Source organism: Lynx canadensis, chromosome C1, assembly GCF_007474595.2.
Source record: "Lynx canadensis isolate LIC74 chromosome C1, mLynCan4.pri.v2, whole genome shotgun sequence".
Classification (NCBI taxonomy): domain Eukaryota; kingdom Metazoa; phylum Chordata; class Mammalia; order Carnivora; family Felidae; genus Lynx; species Lynx canadensis.
Window position 1 is genome coordinate 30343211 of NC_044310.1, and position 21870 is coordinate 30365080.

The 21870-nt window shown below is 52.9% G+C and overlaps 1 protein-coding gene across 2 annotated transcripts; it reads right to left on the reverse strand.

The window, feature by feature from the left end:
* Positions 1-1565: 1565 nt before the first annotated feature.
* Positions 1566-21710, reverse strand: NT5C1A (5'-nucleotidase, cytosolic IA). 2 transcript variants are annotated; one of them, XM_030326999.1, is made up of 8 exons: positions 21576-21710; positions 14800-14967; positions 14213-14342; positions 12897-13019; positions 10812-10996; positions 8448-9274; positions 4447-8186; positions 1566-4315 (listed from the first exon to the last, which is right to left on the reverse strand). In XM_030326999.1, exons 1-6 carry the CDS (start codon positions 21708-21710, stop codon positions 8909-8911), a joined length of 1107 nt encoding a protein of 368 aa, XP_030182859.1. In that variant the 3' UTR covers positions 1566-4315; positions 4447-8186; positions 8448-8908. The 2 variants fall into 2 exon arrangements, with proteins under 2 accessions (XP_030182859.1, XP_030182858.1); XM_030326998.1 differs by having other exon boundaries at positions 1566-8186.
* Positions 21711-21870: the final 160 nt, after the last annotated feature.

Sequence of the window (21870 nt, forward strand, 5' to 3'; positions counted from 1 at the left end):
GACCCCTCAAGGAATCTGCTGGATGGGAGGTGTGAGGAAGGAAGTGGATGAGGAGTCACATTTCTCCTTATCCCTGGTCGGCTGGGAAGGTGGAGAACTTCAGGCTGGAGAATCAAGGAGGTACAGTTGGGCCTAGTCTTGCTTGGAGGCAGTGAAATGGCTAAGATAAACTTGGAGGTCCCCAGTTATACCAGGCTGATGGGTGTAATGGTATGTGGGACTCAACCTCCAGGATGGCCCCCGATTATCTCCACTTCCTGGTGTTGACACCCTTGTGTAGTTCCCTCCCACACTGTATCAGGTTGGTCTGGGTGATCAATAGCACATGGTAGAAGTGATGATATGTCACTTCTGAGGCTGGGTCTTAAAAGACAGTCTTTTAAAGTAAATTTGCCTTGCTCTCTCTTGGATTACTCTGGAAGAAGCCATAGCTATATCATGAGGACACCTGGGCAATCCCATGGCAAGGAACTAAGCCTACCTGCCTACAGCCATGTGAGTGATCCACCTTGGAAGCAGATCGTCCAGCCCTTGACAAGTCTTCAGGTGACTTCAGTCCCAGCCAACAGCATGACCACAACCTCCTGAGACACTCTAAGCAAGAACCACCCAGCTAAGCTGATCCTAGATTCCGGCCCCAAAGAGACCGTGAGATAATAATTGTTTGTTGCTCTAATCTGCTAAGTTAATTGGCATAATTTGTTACAAAGCAATAGATAACTAATGTGCCATAAGACTTCCATGCCTTTGGTTTCCTACCCAGATGGGTGATCCTTTGGTGATCTTTTTAGGAGGGATATTCAAAATATTTTACAACCACTTCCGAAATGACATTGGCTGCAAACAGCTGGCCCAGTCCTGACAGCCCTGAATTTGACTGTTCAATTATAGGCACATTTATTGACACCCACTTAGGGCTGGGGGACCCCAAAATGAAGCGGGAGATTCTCCTTTGGGATATGGAAGAAAGAACTATGGGCCTATCTAGGATGCAAGGGAGAAAGTGATCTATCCCTTATGATATCCTGGGTTTTGAGAGAGCCTAGTTGAGGAAGTTGTATTTGGGATGAGTCTTGACAGGACCTCAGCAGAGGGGAAGTCGAGTGGCAGCAGAAATGAGGGCGGTGGACAGAATGGTGGAGAGGTATTGGCCCCGTGTCAAGGGGGCTGTGGAGGGGGCTGAAGAGTAGGGGGAAAGAAATGTGAAGGCTGAGGCAAGAGTCTGAGTCATGCCCTTCCTCCTCCATCTCACACCCTCTCTTATCTCCTCTTCTTCCTCCCACCCCATTCCACCCTCCCTTGGTAGTTCCAGATGGGAACACTGAGTCCATTGAGCCAAGAGCACTATCAGGAAAAGCGTGCCTTCTGATGGGTTCAGGCTGCAGAACCTCAGGGTGGTCTTCATGTGGGGGAAGGTCTACAGAGAGACACTGGTACCTGGATGGAACTGATCTCAGGCCTGCTCACTACATGAAATGCCACTGGCATTTCTTGAGAGGACCAGTTAGTAAATATAATTGTGAGGAAGGAAAAGAAGACAATAGAAATTTATTTTAAAAGTCATCTATTTATTTGAATGGCTTTTATGAGGCAGAAGCTCATGTTGTAAAATTCAGGTATAGGACCAGCATGAGGAATGAGAGGGATCCACACTGACAAGCACACAGCACCCTGTATCACGTGACTGGGTAAATGCTGTGAGCCCGACAGAGCTGGGGCCCAGAGAGGGCTGATGGCAGACCACAGAGGGGCTGAGCTGAAAACATATGAGCTGTCTCACCCCCTCCTCAGACAAGGGAACTCACATAGATAACGAAGCGCATGCTCCAACCGTTTAAGGAGGCACTTAGGAGATTTACCATAAAAAACAACCCAAGGAGGTTAGGTTGTAAGGAAGACCAGGGCAGCCCATGTTTGCCAAAGATATAAATAGACCTATAAAGATATAAATAGGGCTTCAGTCAGGTAGATACAAGCACACTATGTATAAGGCTTCACTTTAAATCTTGTTCTATATTGAGGGGGGGAAGGGGACTGAGATGCTTTTTAAGTAGAAACCAGAAGCTAAAGATACACATGCTAATAAAGTACTTGATATGCACACAGTTTAAAACACACAGGGATGAACTAGGTTATCTCTGAGGTCTCTTAAAGATCCTAAACTCTGGGAGCCTGAGTGAAATACCCTTACATGCTCAGTCGGTTCTGAAGAACCCAGTTCACTGGGCCTGGGCCAGAAGGTGCAGACAGGCGACTCCAGGGCTGGCTTGAGCCTGCAGGATGTGTTTTGTTTGGCTTGTGCAGTGCTTTCCAAATTCAAAAGAGTTGCCAACATTTAAAAGTCCAGATTTTTAGCTTCTCTTGAAAAATGGGGTGGGGATATCTGTCCACACCAGCACACATTCCCATGTGGCAGAAACCGTGTCAGACAACAGCATATGCACACTCCCTTTCACTAAAGACTCTGCCTCTCTTCTCTCATTTATGTTTCCTGCCTGGTCCGTGGAGGCCCTTGTGACCAGGCCCAGACACCCAGTCCGTGGTGACCTCATGATTTTCTACCTGGTGGAAGCTACAAGCTTAGCCTTGAGGCCTTTATCCTAATTCCATGGTGGACCCATCTTAACAGTGGGCCCACGGAGGCATTTTCACCCACAATCCAGGAGTATGGGAGGCAGTAACCCCAGTCTGTAGAACTTTCATTTGTCTTACAGGGACCTCTAATCCTAAGAAGATGAATAACTGAAAAGTTGCCAGCCATATTTCACTTTCATAAATTCAATCCCAAAGGCTTTGGGGAGATACTTCCTGATCAAGGCCAAGAGTTAGTCATTTCTGGGCCAGACTAGAACACCCAAGCAGAGAAAGGAATCCCAGACTAGATCGGGCTGGGCCAGGGGAGCAGGGAAGAAGGTAGCTTTTCTGGCCATGACCATGAGATGACCAGGACAGCTGCGTGAGGTTGGCAGGTTTTGCAGGTGTTAAGAAAGCTCCACTCATGTCATAGTGTGAATGACACCATCTGGATTCGTGCAGTATACAATCTGCCTAACTGTACGTGTTAACCCTGGGACTATTAGGGGGAGAAAAGAAATAAGTGGAAATGGTGAGGCAAATGCAGTCCAAAGGGGTGTCCTAGCACAGATTCTACCACTTCTTTCCCAAGACTGCAGGGTGTAGGACTGGGAGGTAGAGGATTATAAGTCAAGATCTTGTTGGCCAGAGTCTGGAAGCTGGCAAGAAAGATAAGTGGCCCCCATGCTGCACATGTGCAAATGCCCATGAGATGATGGGAATGGCCAGAAGCGGTCCCAGGAAACAGGGCTGGCCATAGTATGGGGGGTCCAGGATCCTTAGTTAACAGAGATAACCATCCTGTCCACTGTCCACACACACACACACACACACACACACACAGTTGTCAGCAGATATATCTGACCCATTACACGCTCACATAAACAAACATACATGCAGTTTTTATCCTGTTGTACACACTCAGATGAATGTGTCCAAACACACAATCACAGTGGTTGCTGGTAAGAGCAATCAGCTTGTCACACAGGAAATTTTCAGTCCTTTCCTGCAGGAATCTAGCACAGCACCAACTAACACAGGAGAGAAAAATCAACCCCTGAATAGAACCACCAACTCTGGCCTGTAGTGCCATCTTCTGGCGGGACGGGGTATTGTACTTTGCCTCAAAATGGTGAAACCCAGTAGTTTCCCAGGCACGGGATCCAGGGAAGCCACCAGCCCCAGGATGCCATCCCCCCCTCCTCCTTGTGCTCTGCCCTAGTGGGGTGAGACCCCGGCGTCCTGAGTTGTACCACGGAATCAGAGAATGAACATTCAGGGCCTTGAATGCCCTCTGGAAAGCAATGCCCAACACCAACAGGGAAGTCAAAATAGGGTTTCATCTTTCATGCCAACTCTAACTCACTGGTAGGGGCCGCCTGGAAGGCTGGGTTGAGAAGGCTTCTGAGGCCAAGTCTGGGCATATGGGAGAAGAGTATCATGATGGAACAGTGATGTCTACAGGTGGGACCACTTCCACACTTGTCATTCTTGCAGTGGATTCTGCAACCGTGGTAAGTTCCTAAACCTGCAGGGTCCTAGATTTCTCGTGATGCACAATTCCACCGCGAGGGTATGTGTGTTTGTCGCTCACACCCGCATAGCACAAGACAATTGCCGCTCTGACTTTTGCTGGAATTTTATCTCTTGCTTGATCGGTAACATCTGCACCAGCTAAAGCCCTCACTGAAACTCTTCATGAAGAACTTGTTCTTGCTTCCACAGAAAGCTTGCAAGTGACCTGTCAGATCAGAGTGCTGAAGTCAACATTGGGCACTTTGCTTTATCCAAAACTAATATTTAGCGAAACCCATCCATCTACCAGCACTTGTCACTTCCCGAGAGGCCCCATGAGGGCAATGACAAACTTACAAAGCCATGTTGGTCAGGTGTTGGACAGCCATCTGGGCTCAGCCCTCGCCAGGGGTCCCGCTCCCTGCTCCTCACCCGTCCGTTTAGGAGGGCACGTTGAAGTCAAATTTGCGCATCAACAACACTTCAAATTACAACAGGCAATGGGTCACTTGAAAATAGTCAAAACTTGAAATCTAAAATCCTCAAATGCCAAGAGTCGGTTGCAGTCAACGTCAAGGCACTTAGCTGGGTGGGGCCTGCAATTTTCTGCAACCCTAATGATGCTCATTGATGGGCATGGAACCCCCACCCCCATGCTCCCCTTTCTGGCAGTAAAACCAGCATCTAACTCCACTGCTTAGGTGGATGTGAGCTGGTCTCTCCCAGTATGGGGCAGACTGGAGATGTTTGCCTTAGCCCAGGGTCAGATAAATATTTTCAGCTCCTTGTTCTCTGTTGAAAGAAGTCAACTCTGCTGTTGTGTGCAAACGCAGCCATAGACATATGTGAACCAACGGGCATGGCTGTGTTCCAATAGAAGTTTCTTTACAAGAATAGGTGGTGAGCTAGGTGTGGCCCATAATTTGCCAAACACTGCATTAGCCCAATACAAAGGTCTTCAAGCTGGGTTCCAGGGAAGGGCGGCGGGCGGGGGTGGGGGGGATGTCTGGAGGTGTTTCAGGAGTTCTACAAATGTTTGGCTCTAATTTAAATCCCTCTTAGCTATTTAGGAAACTGCAACAAACCTGTACCCACTTTGTCACGAAGCTTCTCTGGCCACCTCTATGCTGTCTGGGCTGGACGGCAGAATGGCTAAGAGCCTGGGTCCCAACAAACAGACATGCGCTTGAGGACCAGTGCGGCCACTTACTAGCTGCGTGACTTTGGGCAGGTTACTGTCTCTAAGTCGAGTGGATGATGGCCATCGTGCTGGTGCAGCCTCCTGGACGCCCCTCTGGCTGAACTGTGGGAAGATGGTGTTGTCAGAGTGGAAGATGGCCAGGGCAGCTGAGGCCACGGAAGGTCACTCGGGCTCGGGCCAGTGCTATTTACTAACTGTTATGGAGGTATTTCAATACCTTTATCACCAGTTTGGTGTACTGGTGCACACCAGTTACACCAGTTGAATATCATTGTAATGCCAGATCCACCGCGGGTTTGAACTTCTTGCTGGTTTTGATTTCTTCTGGCATTTTCTGCCACCATCCCCACCATTCTGATTGGGCACTCAGGAAAAGGAGGGAGGAGTTCTGCATTGATCTTAACAGCCTCAGTGCATAGAACAGGGCTTGTTGTTATGTTCAGTGGCAGTTTCCACTGGGTCTGGGACTTATGTTGGCAAGCACTTCCTGGGAAGTGTTCCACAGGACTTGTCAGGGAGCGGGACTGTTGGCTTACAGGGGTCCAGCATTTCAGGAGCTGTGGCCCCTCTGCCCCAATGCTGCAGTCCAGTGGGGGCTTTGGTGCTCAGCTGTCTTTTTAATTTGCCTAGTGAGACAATCAAGGATGTTCCTTGCCCCGGAGCTCCTCCTCGCCACTGGAAACAATCAGAACGTGTGTCTGGCTGCTGCCTTGCCTGCCTCCAGGATTCTGGCCTTTGACTGTAGCCACTGAAGGCTGTTTTCCAGGCCTGAGATGCTCATTTAGGGTTTTAATAATAGAATTGGACCCCAGTGTCGCTCACTGCCCAGGGCTATCCATGTCTATTACTGGTGGCTCCAGTGAAATCACGACTTTTACTACACCTTATCTTTCTGCTTCCAGCATCATATTTTTCTGCTTCCTGAGAGACTTAGAAGAATCAGGGCTGTTTATCACTAGGTTCTGGAAGCAGGACCTCTTGGTTCCCAGAAGCCCTGGGGTTTATCTTAATTAGGCGCCATCTGCTACCTGATATACATGTCTGCCCTGGTCATCCAGCCTGATACTATTCCATGAACTTCGGCTGTGCCCAGCTTTGCAGGCTGCTTATGGCTGTGGCTGGCTCTGTGAGCCCTAGAGGCTCATCCAAGGGGGTGATTCTGATGGGGGGAGGACAGAGGCCCTTTTGTGGTCTAGTCAAGATCAAAGATAACTCCCTCTCCCACTGTCTTTCCTGCAGGCTGTTCTTAGGTCTCACTATCTCTGGGCTTGGAGCAGAGGGAGGAGCTCAAAAACCAGACCCTCTGCCCTGAGGCGTCCTCTGTTGGCCAGAAGAATCCTGCCCCTCCTGTGATAAGGCAGTCATTGGCGGGGTCTGCCCCAAGCACTTAGCAAGGTCTAGACCTACCCCCCACCCCCCAGTTTCCCTGCAGCCCCCGACACAGAGTGAAAATCAAACCCAGCACTTCTCTTCTGGCCCCAACTGTTGCACATTTTAAGAACCACCTCTGTCTTCCCACTTTTTTCTCCATCCTGGATTATCTTTCTGCAACTACTACCCTGCCCTACACTGCCCAGAACCATTACCCATTTGGACTGTGAGCCGAGTCCTCAAAATGACAAAGGTCAGAAGGTCAGGCCCCACGTGGCCCTTCATCCCCTTTTCCCACCCTCATAAGCCGTCCAACCCTCCTGCACACACCTCCAGGCTCCTGTCCCTATGGTGGTTCCTGTGGCTTGCTTCACGGAGTGCTTGCTCACGCTGGGATTCTTCTCAGAGCCAGGCAATCAGTCGCTCACACAGACAGCTGCTCACCCTTTCTGGGTCTTCCCGAGGGACAAGTTCTCAGTGTCCCCACCCTCCCTTCATAGCGAGAGCCAGGCTCATCTGCAAAGGAGGAGGCTGACTCATCAAGGAGTGAGAGTTCTCCGCGGGAAGTGGTGACAAAGGGGCTGCAGAGGCTCCTGCAAGGGTGGAGGATCCACTGGGGCACTGCAGGGGGAGGTCACTTCATCCTGGAGTCCCTTGCACAGCATCCCAGTGACAGAGAGCTCAGTACTTCCGCTCGCAGTCCCATAGCTGGAGAATCTTGCTAGTGCACACACTTCAGCTCCTTGCTCTCTAGCTGGTCACTGTCTCAGATCCGACCTTCCCACGTCACCCGGGGTGGGCCTTCCCTCTCACGCAGGCAGGACTACCTCCCCCTTTAGCCCCTGAGCTTTCTTCCTCTGCATTTGGGTCCACAACAGTGAACCCAAAACCCCACCTCTTCCCCCACTGGCGGAGCTGCTTGGCAGCACAGCAGGATGCGGTCATTGAGGGAGGAGGGGGGGCTGAGCTGGGGGGGTTGGGAGGCAGGAACAAAAGGAAATTTGGCTGAAAGCAAAAGCGAAGGGAGCATTGGGCAGGCTGCCACCACCGCTCCTCCCTGGGAGAGCTTGCAGTGCCCCCTGCTGGTGGAAGGAGAGCTTGTGCGCAGGTTAAATTGGCTCCTCTCTCCTTCCGCAAACCCTGCCCCTGGCAGCTGACCCCTGGTGCATGACTCAGAGTAGAGGATCACAGGGAGCAGATGGGTCATCTTGTCCAGTGGTTTCCAAACGTGTGGCATTAGAGGTAGGGTTGCTGCAGACAATTGTGCATTTTGCCCATCTGACAAAGGCCTCTGGCCTGAGGAGCCAGTGGGGGCTGAAAAACAGGCTACATGCTGCCGAGCAAGGCAAGGACCCCAGTGTGGGTCTGGGCCAGCCCCCAGGAAGGGCCGTCTTTTTGAAACTCATTCTAGAGACAGGGCTCTTCTCTAATTGAACAAATGTACCATACGGACTAGCAGCGGCCCTATCACAGGGCAATCTTATTAAACCAAGCTTCTTGAGCTGAAGGAGACTTTGAAAACCACCTACAAGGGGCGCCTGGGTGGCTCAGTCGGTTAAGCGTCCGACTTCAGCCAGGTCACGATCTCGTGGTCCGTGAGTTCGAGCCCCGCGTCGGGCTCTGTGCTGACAGCTCAGAGCCTGGAGCCTGTTTCAGATTCTGTGTCTCCCTCTCTCTGACCCTCCCCCGTTCATGCTCTGTCTCTCTCTGTCTCAAAAATAAATAAATGTTAAAAAATAATTAAAAAAAAAAAAAAAAAAAAAAAAAAAAAAAAAAAAAAAACCACCTACAAGATGGGGGAACTGAGGGCCATGAAAGGGAGGGACTTACCCGAAGTCAGACAGCTAATGCCAGGACGGAGCTTGGAAGCCAGATGCCTTCTCTCTCAAAGCCATGTTCCTCGCATCCCACTGAGCTGGTTTTCATCCCAGGCCCCTTCCCTTCTTACCTGGCTCCTCTGACCAGGCCCCACCCTGACTCCTCTGACCTGCCGCCCTCGTTCCCTCAACTTTCTCTGCAACCCAGCTACTCTGCAGTCTTCCTCTCCTTGCCGGAATCATGGCACAGTGTTTGCCCGAAAGAGGGGCTGGTGAGAATTCTGGCTCAGTCCGCATAATTCCCCACCAGTCTCTCACTCGTGGGGATGGGAGCAGTCGTGTAGGACAGAGTGGTGAGGAACTAGAAGGGTCCACTGGACGACATGGTGAAGTATATGACAGGGGGCTGTGCCTGGAGCTGGCGGCTCAGCTACTGTGCAGACGGGGCCTGCTTCGCAGGTGCAGCCTGCTGGGGTGTCTGTGCCACGCCGTAAGGCACATGGGCGGCCACTGTGCCCATCTCCTGAGCCCCAGCCACATGGAACATCTGGTCGTCGAAGAAGATGTGTGGGCGGATCTTCTCAAGGAGGGGGCCCTTGGGCGCTCCCGCAAGGAACAGGGCTTCGTCTGTCTCCAGGCCCCAGCTGCGCAGGGTCTTGAGAGCCCGGGCCCCAGAACTGGCCGCGCTGCGTGCCGTCACCAAGTAGGTGCGGATTGGACACTCCAGCCGCAGGCCCTTGGAGTAGAACTTCTTCTGCAGCCTACCCAGTGCCTCTAGAAAGCCCTTCAAGGGGCCCTACAAGAAGGCAAGGGAACACTGTGAGCTCGTCCATCTCCCAAACATTTGCCCCCTCCCCCCTCCAGCTGGGCTCCTTCCTAAAGCACGAGTGTCTTGTTGTTTGGGGCAGGAAAGCTTCTCGGGATCCCCGAATCTCCCACTTCTGCTATGCCTGCTAGGGCCACTGTGTGCATCAAGGGGACTGTAGGTACCTATACTGGTCTGGTCTCCACACTGCTGTGATTGGGGATGTCTGTGTCAGAATAACCATACCAGAGCAACTGTTACTCTGTATGTCCATCCATGTACCCCCCAGGTACATGGGTGTCTGTCCTGCAGCTGTGTAAGTGTGGCCTTCTGTGCTCATCAGCAGGGAGGATATTAAAAATACTTAGTAACTATGGCATGGGCACCCTTCAGTCAGAATGGACTCCAGCTGCAAATAACTGGGACAGACAGACCAATGGGTACCTGCTGAATATCGGCCCTACCCATTGGGCACAGGTGGCTCAGGGTGTCGTGTTCCAGCTCTCTAGGGTCAGGGAAAGGATTTACTCTCTACTGTGCCTAGAACAACAAAGCTTAATGAGGATGTGTGAATAAAGAACCAGATGCTGATGAAGAGGGAAATCGCAACAGCAGCTGGAGATGAGGGCCTGTGGGCTTCTAATCTAGGAGACCCCTCACTGGCTGGGTGAGCCAGTGAAACAGGGGTCACTGGCAAGCAGTGTTCTCCTGGGACTCTGCCTACCACTTAGTGGTAAAACTGTCCTGCCCTGGATTCCCGGGGATTTCAGAGGAATCCCAAAAGAATGCAAGTTGGATGACTATCCGGGGGCCACAACTACAGAAAGCCTGCTAAGCTCTGGAGAAAGTGGTTCTGGGATTATTGAGTAACGAGATTTTTGTTAAAAGTGCAAATAGGAGCTCCCAGGGGGGTCTGAGAATCCCAACACCTCTAACCCCAGGGGGTTTTCACAGGCTCCAGGGCAAAGTCTCGGGGAGACTCCAAGCCATGGGAGGGCCCCTGAGCCTCCCGGCCAAGGGATAGATGGCAGGAGGTGGGAGGGCCGGTGTGGCCCAAAGCAGGTAGGCTGCTGCAGACCCCACCCTTGTCTGGATCTCCTGCCCCCTGAGGAGCCGTCCAGCTTTTCCTTTTCTCCAGTGAGGTAAATGGGAGCTTCCTGAGGACCTGGGAGACTACTCAGAGGGGTGAGGGAATCTCAGAGAAGGAACAAAGGCTCCAGAGAGAAGATGGCAGCTCTGGAGAGAGGGTGAGGCCTTTGAAGAGAGGAGGGAAGCTTCGGAGAGGGCAGGGGAACTTAGAGAACGGGGGCTTCAAAAGGGGGGTGGGATTGCACTGAGGTAGATGGGGTTCATTGAGGGGAGCCAGGGGTCAGGTGAGAGGGATGAGGGCTGGAGGCCTGGTTGAGGGGACCCAGTTGGATTCTGGGCTGAGCTTGGGGTTTGGTTCTGGGCTCAAAGTTCCAGCCAAGGGCAAGTTCTGGGGACCCTCCTTGCCCCTCTCAGGGGTTCTGGGGAGTGTGTGGAGCACCTGAGCCAAAGGTTTGTTCTCGTGGGCCTTCTCATGCTCGAAGAACCTGTCCAGCCCATGGGCCTTGACGATGCGCTCCGACTCATCGGAGAAGAGCACAGCATCCCCATCGAAGGCCACGCGCAGCTGACTCTGGGATACAGCCACGTCCCTGCTGGGGCTGAAGATGGTGGCGGCTGCAATCCCTGGGCAGAGAGAGGCAAGCGTTGTCTGCTTTCATCTAGGCAATGGGGGGGAAGGGTGCCCTGATACCTGCTTCAGCTGCCTGGGGCCAGGAGACCACTATCTCAGGCTGTTCATGTCCCACTGGCCTCACCCAGGACTCAGAGCAAGGCTAATGAGGGCTCATTTTCAGAATATTTAAAAACTGGCCAATAAAAATGGACAGTGACTTTTGCTCTGAACAGGACTTTGAGGGCGCTGGTCCAGGTCAGGGTTTCCTTTTAGTTGCTGCTGTGTGGGAAGGTCTGGGGTGGGGGCAGCAGGAAACAGGGGTCATTCAGAGAACGCAGGGAAGCAGCTGTTTATCAATCAGTAGGGAGAAATTTCAGTTCTTTAATATCTAGTAAGGTCATGCTGGTATGGACCAGCTAAATGTCAGTCCTGACCGGAAGGAAGGGCCCCCCAGGTCACTTTTGTCCTTCTAGGAGCTACTCACAGGCACCTGATGTTGACTTGCTAGGGGCTGGGAAGGAGCCCTAACCTGGGCTTGGCCTCAGTTACCCTCTCCTGTTGATTCTGGCAAAGTCTCTCACCTTCTCTGGACCAAGGTAGAGTTAAGGGTGTCTGAGCTCTGTCTGGAGCTGAGATTCCAGGCTGAAGCCTATAGGCACCCCCAGTCCACTGCCACAGTGACCACCAGGTATGCCCCACTCAGGCCTCCTTAAAGCAACATGGGTGACCATCAAGGGCAGTCCCAATGCTATGTGACTGTGTACATAGAATCTCTGCAAGCCTGGGCTTCTCCAGGGGTCAGGGATGCCTGTGGGAGCCCTGGCCCCAGACCAGAGCAGCACTGGACAGCAGAGAGCCAGCGCTAAGAGGCTGGAGGCCTGGGGATCTGTTCTTTAGCTGCCATCTCTCCAAAGGCTGCTTCAGCCCTGCTCTTGGGAATCTAGGCTCACAGAGGCTGGACCAGGGCAGAGCTCTGTGAGGAGAGAGCAGTGCCAGGCTCCCTTCAGCAGCCTGAGGATGCTCTAAGTAGGACCAGGTCCTGGGCATCAGGCCAGGCACCTTCTCAGCACCTGCAACACTGGAGCCAAGATGAACCAGGACCACCCGACTCTGGGCAGGGCCTCCCTCCTGACCATCCCCTGCTTGCTAGCCTGAGCTCAAATTACAGACATATAGAGACACACATGCAGGTCACTGCCAAGGCCCCAACCAGAGGGTGTGACATCTGCCTAGGGAAATCACTTCCGGTTTCTGGTTAAAGAAAGCCTCTTGGAGCCCAAAGCAACTCAAAAGAGTGAGGCATCAGTGCGAAAGAGGCCACGCTTCTAGGCAGGAGACAGCATGAAAGAGGAAAGTGGATATATTGTTGGTTGATAGAGAAACCCACCAGTAGTGTTCAGCCTGAGGAGCCATCTCAGGCAGGGGGACAGTCCTTGCTCCCCTGTGGGCCCATTTTCTTCCACGAGCAAGGGGGATATGCACCCTGTCAGGAGGGCCGAGACTGTGGATGCCACCCCAAACTGCCACTTGAGAGAGACACATGGACTCTGGGAAATTCTCTTCGTCAGTACTTGCAGCTGTGTCTCCTAACTTCACCTCGGCACGTCCAGGCCAGCTGCTGCAATGCCAGCCATTTCCCAGACCCCAGTGCTCAGGATGTTCTAGATACTGACCTTCTTCCCCACTGGCCCTGCGAGGGGCGGAGGCTGCTCATGGTCACACAGGAATCAGAATTACTGGCCCGGAGGGTTCTTAGAAGGGAGTACAGGTCATAGGAATTAAGGAAGGTACTTCCTTTCCAGTTACCATGGTAACCCTTAGCACCTGCTCAGAGCTTTAGGACCAGGCCCCACACCCCCCGAAACCCCTCTGTCAGACTCCCCCATATTCTCCCTTCCCAGTTTGACTCACCTTCATCAATGGCTTCCCGCACTTTTTCCGCATCAGCTGACAGGTAGAGGTTGGTGTGATAGGCCTTGAGGTAGCAGATGGGGCTATTCCCACCTGTCATGCAGAACCGCTCAATGAACAGGTCTGGGGAGGAGGTAGAGAATACCCAGGTGATGCCCGAGTCAACCCTCAGGGCCTCAGAGTGGTCCCTTGGTGTCCAGTGGGTGCCATATTGGTTCTGAGTGGTGGTGGGGCAGCAGAGGGATTCTCTGAGTGATTTTACGTCACCATTCCTCTCTCTGAGCCCCTCCATCCTTCATTCATGTAACATGGATGGGCAACCAGGAGCGACTGCCTGGCTCAGGGTAATATCTTCTTGCCAGGTAGTCACAGTACTACAAAAGGTGGGTCCCCAGCCAAGCCTGGCCCTCCTGGCCATAGCTGATTGGATAGGGGCAGACACCTGACCCAAGCTGGGCCAATCAGATCCTCTCCAAGCCTGGGCTGATAGTGACTCCCTGCCCCTGTGTGCGGAGGCTGTAAAAGATTTGGTGGTTGGTTAAGAGGCTGTCTGAGCCCACTGAGTTATTCCATCGCTACCCTAGCCCCCATGAGGGACAATCCACAATGGAAGGGCTAATGCCTGGTGCAGCAGGGGCCCTTGAAGGCCATGCTCCAGTACTGTAGATGGTGTCTCCTGTTTACTAGGTGCTTACGTCCTAGGGCACTTAAATATTTTGAATATCATCGCTCCCAGCGATTTGAAGTTAGGATTTTAAAAATGCCCCCGAAGTTCTGTTGGTTGCTTAAAACAAGAACTTGTAAACTTATAAAGCTAGCTCTGGAGGATCTATTACTTCCAATCAAGAGTTTGGACTAAGACACAAAGTCCCTTCTCTCTGATAACTGCACCTACTTCACCTAGCAGCCTTGTGAGGCCTGTGAGCCCCACTGCAGACAGAGAAACTGAGGCACGGAGGCAGCAAGTGCCCTGCCCAATGCATAGGCAGGGTGGCCTGTGCAGTGGAGTACCGGAGCTGGCTTGTACCAGCTTGCGAGAGCCTAATGTTAAGCATTGAGGGATTTTTTTTTTTTTTTGAGCCAGTTAGATTGTTCAACTGTTGACAACTTGAAATCAGCCATGGTGGGAATATTTATGCCCTAAGATGGCAATCAGAGTTTTTGTTTGTTTGTTTGTTTTGTTTTCTTAAAGACCCAGCTTACCAGCATACCCCTGGGCTCAGGTTCCAGTTGGTATCACCTCCCTCCTGCAGAAGTGTGGCCCTATCCCCAAGCCTCTAGTAAGGGTGTCCCATGGCCAAGCCCCTGATGCTCACCGTAGTGGTTGATACTGTTGATGAGACGGACGCCCACTTGAGCGTGGTTGTTGGTCACGAGGACAATGTCAAAGATGTCCTCACTATCGGGGTACAGCTCCCGCAGCCGCCTGTTCACAGCCTCCAGAGCCTGGATGGGAGAGAGGACCCTCTTGCTCAGAGCCCCAGGGACTGATATCTGGAGTTGGTAGCCAGGGCTGGGGAGGAGGGGGGTCAGCTGGGATCTAATGGTGGGAGAGTGGGAGAGGGGAGGTCAGGGACTGGCCAGGGGTGAGAACAGCGGACTTGGACTGTCTCATCCTAACCTCACATCATGCTGGTTGATGGCTGCACAGGAGCGCCTCACTAAAAGGGTGAGTGGAGGCTGAAATCCAGTCCATTTCCACTCACCAAGCTAGTTACCTGGAGAGGGGCTGCATTAGCGCAGAGGATGGGGAGGCTTCTTCCCACAATGGCTCTGTCCCCTTGCCAAGCCAAGTTCCCGTGGGCTGGCATCTGCCCGGGGGTGGTGGGGGGGGTGGCTTTCCTTACTCAAACACCTAGGAGTGCTTTTTCTGATCCCCACAAAAGCACTACATGGCACCCACCTTCACGAAGGGGAAGGCCGGCCCGGGGCTGAAGGGCTCGTTCTCATGTTCCAGCTGGTAGCGCACATACTCCTCCACGCCCTGCTCCGTGTAGATGCGCTGCTCCTCGTCCATGCGGAACAAGGCTCGGGAGGACACAGCAATGGTGACGGCATTCTGAGGCTTGGGCTGTGCAGGTGCAGGAGGAGGGCTGTTACTCACACTCCCTGAGGCAGGTCGCACATGCCAGCTTCCCTGGGTACTGGGGACAGGGAGAAGACCCAGGCCCCGTCTCTGCCCTAAGAAGCCTCTGCCTTGGGCAGGGGCAGACCTGGGTCAGGACCCCCTCCATGCGGGACCCAGCCAGGAACTGAGGGAGATGGTGGCTCCCCACCAAGGAGCATGATCTGGTGGGAGGGATATGCCCTCGGGCAGTCTGCAATCTAGTCAGCTATCTGGACACAACGGAAAAATGAATACAGTGTATGTAGCCAGAGTATTGATGCCCAAGATGGTCTCCTGATGGGTTCCATTACCAAATGAGAGCTATATGCCCCTTAGGAAGAAATGGTGCCCAGAAACGTAGCAGTTACATAAGAAAATTTATCTCCAGCCCGGATCTTTCTCCCGAGCTCCAGACTTCTACATCTAACTGCCCAGTTGACCAACAGACACTCAAACTCAACGTGCCCAAAGCTGAATTCCCACCACCTCTTGCACCTCCAAACCTGATCCCCCACCCACCTCCTCATCTCATTCTCAGCACCACCATGGACTCAACACTAAGGTCAGAGCTGAGATGTCAACCTCAGCTCCTCCCTGTTCCTCAATTCCCCCTCCCCACCAATCAAGCAATCAATCAATCACCAAAACCCGTCAACTGTATAGAATCTATCTACTTCTTTGTGTCTTCCCTGCCAAAGTCGAGCCCATCACCATCTCCCACCCCAGGTCATCCATATTGTTGTCAGGGGATGTTTCTCAAGTTCACATCTGATGATGCCCCTCCCCCTTTCAGTGGTACCCACTCTTCTTAAGTTCTGTTCCATAGCCTTGAGTATGGAGTAGAAAGCCCTTTGAGACAGACCCCTATCTCTCTCCACTGTCACCTTCCTGTTATCCCACTTTGTTCAGTCTGACCTTTCTCATGTCTGAACATACCCTTCTGTCTGTCTCTGAGCCTTTGCATGTGATGTCTCCTCTGCCTGATCTGCTCTTTCCTTGACTCCATCTAGCTAACTTCTTTTTTAGTGTTTATTTATTTTTGAGAGAGAGAGAGAGAGAGAGAGAGCATGAGAGGGGGAGGGACAGAGAGAGGGAGACACAGAATCCAAAGCAGGCTCCAGGCTCCAAGCTGTCAGCACAGAGCCCGACGCACAAACCAAGCGATCATGACCTCAGCCAAAGTCAAATGCTTAACCTACTGAACCACCCAGGCGCCCCTCCATGTGGCCAATTTCTACCCAGCCTGCAGATCTCAAACTGCATGTTGCCTGCAGGAAGTCACTCCTTGCTCCTAGTCCTGGGCTTGCTACCCCTCCCATAGATTTCCTTTTTTAATCAAATTTAGTGCAGCCTTCATTTAACGATTTCCATTTCTAGACAGATCTGGGGAGGAAGCAGGAACCATGCTTAAATTCTGAGGGAGCAAGAACCAGGACTATCTTGTTTATTTACTGTATCTAGAGTGCTTAAAACTGTGCCTAGCACCCAGCAGGTGCTCGGTAAATTTGCAATGCTCAAGTAATCTGTTTCAACGAGAAACAGTATTTGCCACGACAAACTTAATGCGAACTGGACATTCCAGCGCAGTACCTCGATCTGCTCAGATTGCTTGACATATGGTAGGTGCTCAGAGAATACTTTTTTGGTTGATGCGAATTTTACAACCATTAACTGGTCCTTTGTGCCAGGACCCTGGGCTCTGCCTGGGAGTGGCCCTGGTAGTGACTTGGCTCCTGCCCTCAGAGTCACGGGCTAGTAGGGAAGAAAAGCAGGTAAACAGAGACACAAAAGGGGGTTAGAATGAGTAATAGAACACAGGTGAAAGCAGAGTTTTGATGACAGGGGTTCACAGTAGGCTGCCACAGGAGAGGAGGTATTTGCATGGAGCCCGGAAGGAGGAGTCAGGTGAAGGGAGGCATAGGAGGTGAACACGTGCACAGTGCATTTACAAAGGTGAGCAGAGACCAGGGCAGGTGTGGGTGGAGATGAGCCCAGAAGAGGGGGCAGGTGCTAGAAGGCCTCTGTCGGGGCCTCGGAGGGCCTCAGAGTTCCCTCACCACCTGCAATGGAATGGGGAAAGGGGCGCCACCACAGACAGCAGCTGGACCCTTTATAATCCACGGGGAGGATTAGAATGTGGGTGCTTGCCTGTGGGTGCACACGCACCCAGAGCCCCAGCACATCTGTGTGGCCTGAGCATTCCTGGAACTGTGATTCCCACTTTATAGATGAGGAAACACAGGTGCAAGGTGAGAGTAACACTCATAAATGGGCCTCAAATTCTGACCTGCTGCTGCCAGCACTGTGGGCCATGCGCTCAACCCCATTGCTTCCCTCTGGAGTCAAGCCTGGGTCCCAATCAGTTGACAACATTGAGCGATTACCATGTGACAGGCACCGTGCTGGAGACATGGCAGGAAACAATACAGGCATGATCCTCGCTCCCATGGAGCTTATGATCTACCCCCAAGGCAGAGATCTGTGCCATCCTTTAGAACAGCATTGTCCAGTAGAACTTTCTGTGATAATAGACACGTTCAGTGCCGTCTGTGTGGATACGTGTGGCTACGGAGCAACTTGAAATGTGACTAGTGAGACTGGGGAACTGGATTTTTAATTGCATTGAGTTTTAATCAATGTAAATCCCAGTGGCTATGAATGGCTAGTGGCTAATGGAGCTCTAAACCTCAAAGTAGTAACAGAAGACCAAAGAGTTCCCCAAGCTCATGTGGTAAACCTCAGTTTGCATTTGACTTTTACCCCAACCAAGATGGTGTCTGTGGCCAGCAGGGCCAGGGAAAGGCAGTGACAAGACAGGTGCCTCTTCTCTGGGACTCAACCCAAGTGCCTCTCCCAGTTGCCAAGCACCCCCTGATCATGGGTTGGGTACCTCCCAATCTCCTTGGCAACTGTGAGCTTTCAAGGAAAAAAGGTAAAGTTAAAAGACCAACAGGAAAGCGGTGATAGAGGCCTGGCCAGGGATGGTGAGGGTGGGATCGGGGGAGTGGGGAGACCACTCTTACAAACCCAGGAAACCTGCTGGGCTTCAGGACAGGGCCTGAGCTTGCTCCACCCCCTGGGCTTCCTGCCCCCAGGGACAGGCCCATCACCCCTTCAAGGACAGACAGCCAGCTGCCCTCTCAGCCCCTTCAGGCAGGTTCCCAAGTCAGCCGCTCCAAACCAGGCAGCCAGCCAAGGTCTCGCTCCTCACTTGCTGTCCCACAGTCCCTGCCAGACTACTGCATTCTGGGTCCCCTCTGGCTGAGCTATTCAGACCCCATCCCATCCCAGGAAAAACATCCCAGTTGCCTTTCTTCTCTTATAAATGGGGGAGTAGACTCAGAGAGGGGCAGAGTATTACTCTAGGTCACACAGCAAAGTCAAGGCAGAGGCAGGTATGGAAGATCCCAAGTCTCTGGTCTCTAACTTGGCCTCTGCCCACACAGCAGCACCTCCCCCCATAAACCCCTCCTTGATTGCTCCCAGATGACCCCAACCCTTCCATGTCAGCCACTTCCTTGGGACCCTTGGCCCACACAGACTTCCCCTTACCGATTTGAGAGAAATGATGAGGGAACACCATGCCCTAAGGTGGAGGTTCCTATGGGCAGGGCTCTCTTTCTCCTCAGAATGGAGGTCCCCAGGGCAGGACCCTTCTGCCAGCTCCATCTGCTTTGACACTGTACAAGTGGGATAGGTTCTCAGGGCCCAGAGGGCATGAACTGCTGTGAGAGATACAGAGAGAGTGGCCTCTCCAGGCTTTAGGCAGAGCTGAAGGGACAGGTGAAGGGCTGACCAGAGCTGGGGAGAAGCCAAGCACTTGGAGACCCAGTTGCAGAGGAAGGCCACCCCTTCACGTGTTGTCAGGCATACCTGGGAACAGTTCCTCCAGAATGCAGAAGGAAGTCCAGATTCCAGACCGGGAATTGGGTCAGAGCAACCCTTCTCCCAGACCAGGGATTCAGCCCGAGAACACTGGGCTCCAGGGAGCCACAGTCCTGCCAGTTCTCTCTGCCTTCCACGGGCGGGCACTGGGGGGCCGGTGAGGGGGGATAATGCAGGAAAGGCGGCCCCGCCCAGCCTGCCAGAGGAGCTCTCATTTAGACTGACAAGATTCTGCCTGTTGGGCCCAAGAGAGGAACGTAGCCAAAAGCTGTTATTTCTAAAAAGTCATGCTGGGAGAAGAGCTGCTGGAAGAGAGAGTGACAAGCTAGGTCTGGACTGAGGAGTTCTCTGACCCCATGAGGTGAGGGGCTCCTATGGGCTTTCAGGGCTTAAATATTTCACTCAAGCCCCCGGGAATGAGAATAAGCTCTAATGGGGCCCAGGAGGCCTAAAGCCCCCAAAATAGCCTTTGGGAGGGGAGGCTGCTACAGGAAGGAGCGGGGGGCTGGGAGGCCGCCAGGTCCTGGCCTCCCAGAGGACCATGAGGCATCAGGGGTCATGACTGACAACTGGACCTGAGCTCCCTGGTTCCACGGAGGAGATACATTGGTGAGCTCCACACACGACCCCAGTCCCAGTCTCTATCCCCTGGGCCATGCCATGACATTAGTCAAACTTCCTCCTCAGGCAGGGACCAGCCTCCTCACTGGTCTGCCTTCACCCTCTCCCAGCCGTCTCCCACACAGCCCCAGAACAATCTTGCTAAAATGAAATGGGACCAAGTTAATCCCTTGCTGAAAAATCCTGCAATAGCACCCTAATCGTTGTCATACTTTTTAAAAAGAAGATTAAACTTTTATTTCAATGAACCCCTGGGCAGAACCCCAATATGTAAATCAGATATTACTATAGCTTAAGAGTATAAATTTATTTTACTAATTTACTATTTGATTCAAATGTATTACATGCACATGATATAATGTCAACCAATGGAAATGGCACAGTTGTACAGGTGATAAATTTGAAACTGGGGGTTAGGCTGCATTTGTTTCTGTGTTTGTTGGTTTTTGCACAGTATTGAGAAAGTCCTGAGTCACACCAATAAGCAGTTGCAAATGGAAAAAAAAAATTTTGTATTGTTTTAAACTACAAGTCTCAAGATACTCAGCAATAGTAATTGCCAGCAATTTCAAGATAATCTTCTATTAAGCAGTTCACAGGGAAAGCTTTATTCTGATTTTTGCTAAAAAAGAAAAAAAAAAGAACCTGTAGCATAAGTTAATATGTTGGTGGTATCCAAGGTGCTAAGACATCCACATAACACATTTGAGGGAACTGAGCTTTATTACACATTTTAATTGTTTAAAAGGAAGTTGGAAGGAAAATGAAAATAAATTTGATCTGCATATAAGCAGACCCCCAGAAACATGGGGCCCCAATGGAACCTAGTTTTAAAACCCCTAACCCACTGAATACCCAGGCTCCTTAATATGGCACTCAAGGCCCCATGTGGGTCTCTGGCATCGCTCTGATGTATCTCCCAAAGATCCTGCATTCTCCCACTCAAAGACATCCCCAAGCCTTTTGCCCGTCCCGTTTTCCTGTCTGCCTGGGAAATGCTGTCTACTCAGGCTTTAAGGTGAGCTCAGATACCACCTCTACAAAGCCTTCCTTCGTGGGCCGTCACTTGCTCCCCTATGCTCCCTCTCCCCCCATCCCAGGCACCTTGTAGTGTCTTTTATCTGAACTCTCACTATGTCCAGGGTCTCCCTCAGTGCACTGTGAGCTCCTGAGGCAGGGACTCAACCCAGTTCATCTCTCAATCCCCACTGCTGAGCAGGGAGGGCCTAGAGGTGCTGCAGGAAATGACTGTTGACAGGGTGGGCCTCCTGGGGAAGGCCGGAGGGAAGCAGCAGGATGCTTTAAGGTCAGGCTGGTGCTGTTTAGAGGATGCCTCTGGGCCAACCTCCGTTCAGTCCCCTTCCCAAGCTGTGAGATCTGGGAAGCAGGAATGAGCAAGGCCAAGGCGAATCTGTCCTATGGGGAGAGGAGCTCTCTCCTCTGTGTGAGTATCAGAGGGCTGGGACCACCATGGGGGGCACGGGGATGTTGGTGACTACTGCGATGGGAGCAGAGCCCGGAGCCCGGAGTCCAGCGTCGGGAGCCCTGAACACAGAGCGAAGATCCCAGTGCAGCTTAGGACGCGGGCAGCGCAGCACCCTGAGCCCAGGGCGCAGGGCCTTGAGCCAGAGTCCGAACGCAGGCGCTCGGGTCCGGGGCCCGGTGCCCAGATCGCAGGGACCTGAGCGCACAGCGAGGAGCCGGGTTTCCAGTGTCAGGTTACCCGAGCCCGGGGCGCTTCGGTAGGCGCCGCAGACCCGTTTTGCCAACAAGTGCTGCTGTCCGCGCGCCCCTGGCCGCCCGCTGTCAGAGGAGCTGGGCCCTGATGACAGCATGGGGGAGGGGGTCCTGGCGTGGAACCCGAGCGCGGGTTAAAACAACAACATCAACACCGGCGCGGAGCTCCCAAAATAAACGTGAGCCAGCGCCAACTGCCCGGAGCATTCTGGTGCTGAGGAGCCGCCTCCCCTCCCGGAGGGCCGCCACGGGCCCCTCTCTAGGGGGCTTACGACCCTCCCCCGGTGACCCTTCCCCAGCCCTCCTCCGTACCCAGGCCCTGATGTTACCGATTTGGGTTTCTTCTTGGGCGCGAGGTTGTCGTAGAAAGTCTTGGTTTCCTCCCATCGCGGGGCCGCCGCGGTCTCTGCCCCTGGCCTGGGCTCGCGGGGCTCGCGGGGCTCGCGGGGGTCCCCAAGTTCCATGATCCGGCTGCGACCCGGCCGGCGGGAGCAGGCGGCGGCGGGGACGCGGCGCTGGTGGGGCTGGGCTGCAGCGGGGAGGCGCGTCCCGGGCGTGAGAAGGGGGCGGGCCGCGGCGGGGAGTGTGCGCGCGCTAGCCCGCGGGGAGGCGGGGGGCCGGAGG

Coding starts and splice junctions, on each gene's coding strand:
- NT5C1A (XM_030326999.1), bottom strand. CDS start 21,710: ATGGAACTTGGGGACCCCCGCGAGCCCCGCGAGCCCCGCGAGCCCAGG. Junction 14,343..14,799: donor CGGCCTTCCCCTTCGTGAAG/GTGGGTGCCATG, acceptor TCTCCCATCCAG/GCTCTGGAGGCTGTGAACAG. Junction 10,997..12,896: donor GCGGGAAGCCATTGATGAAG/GTGAGTCAAACT, acceptor CTCTCTGCCCAG/GGATTGCAGCCGCCACCATC.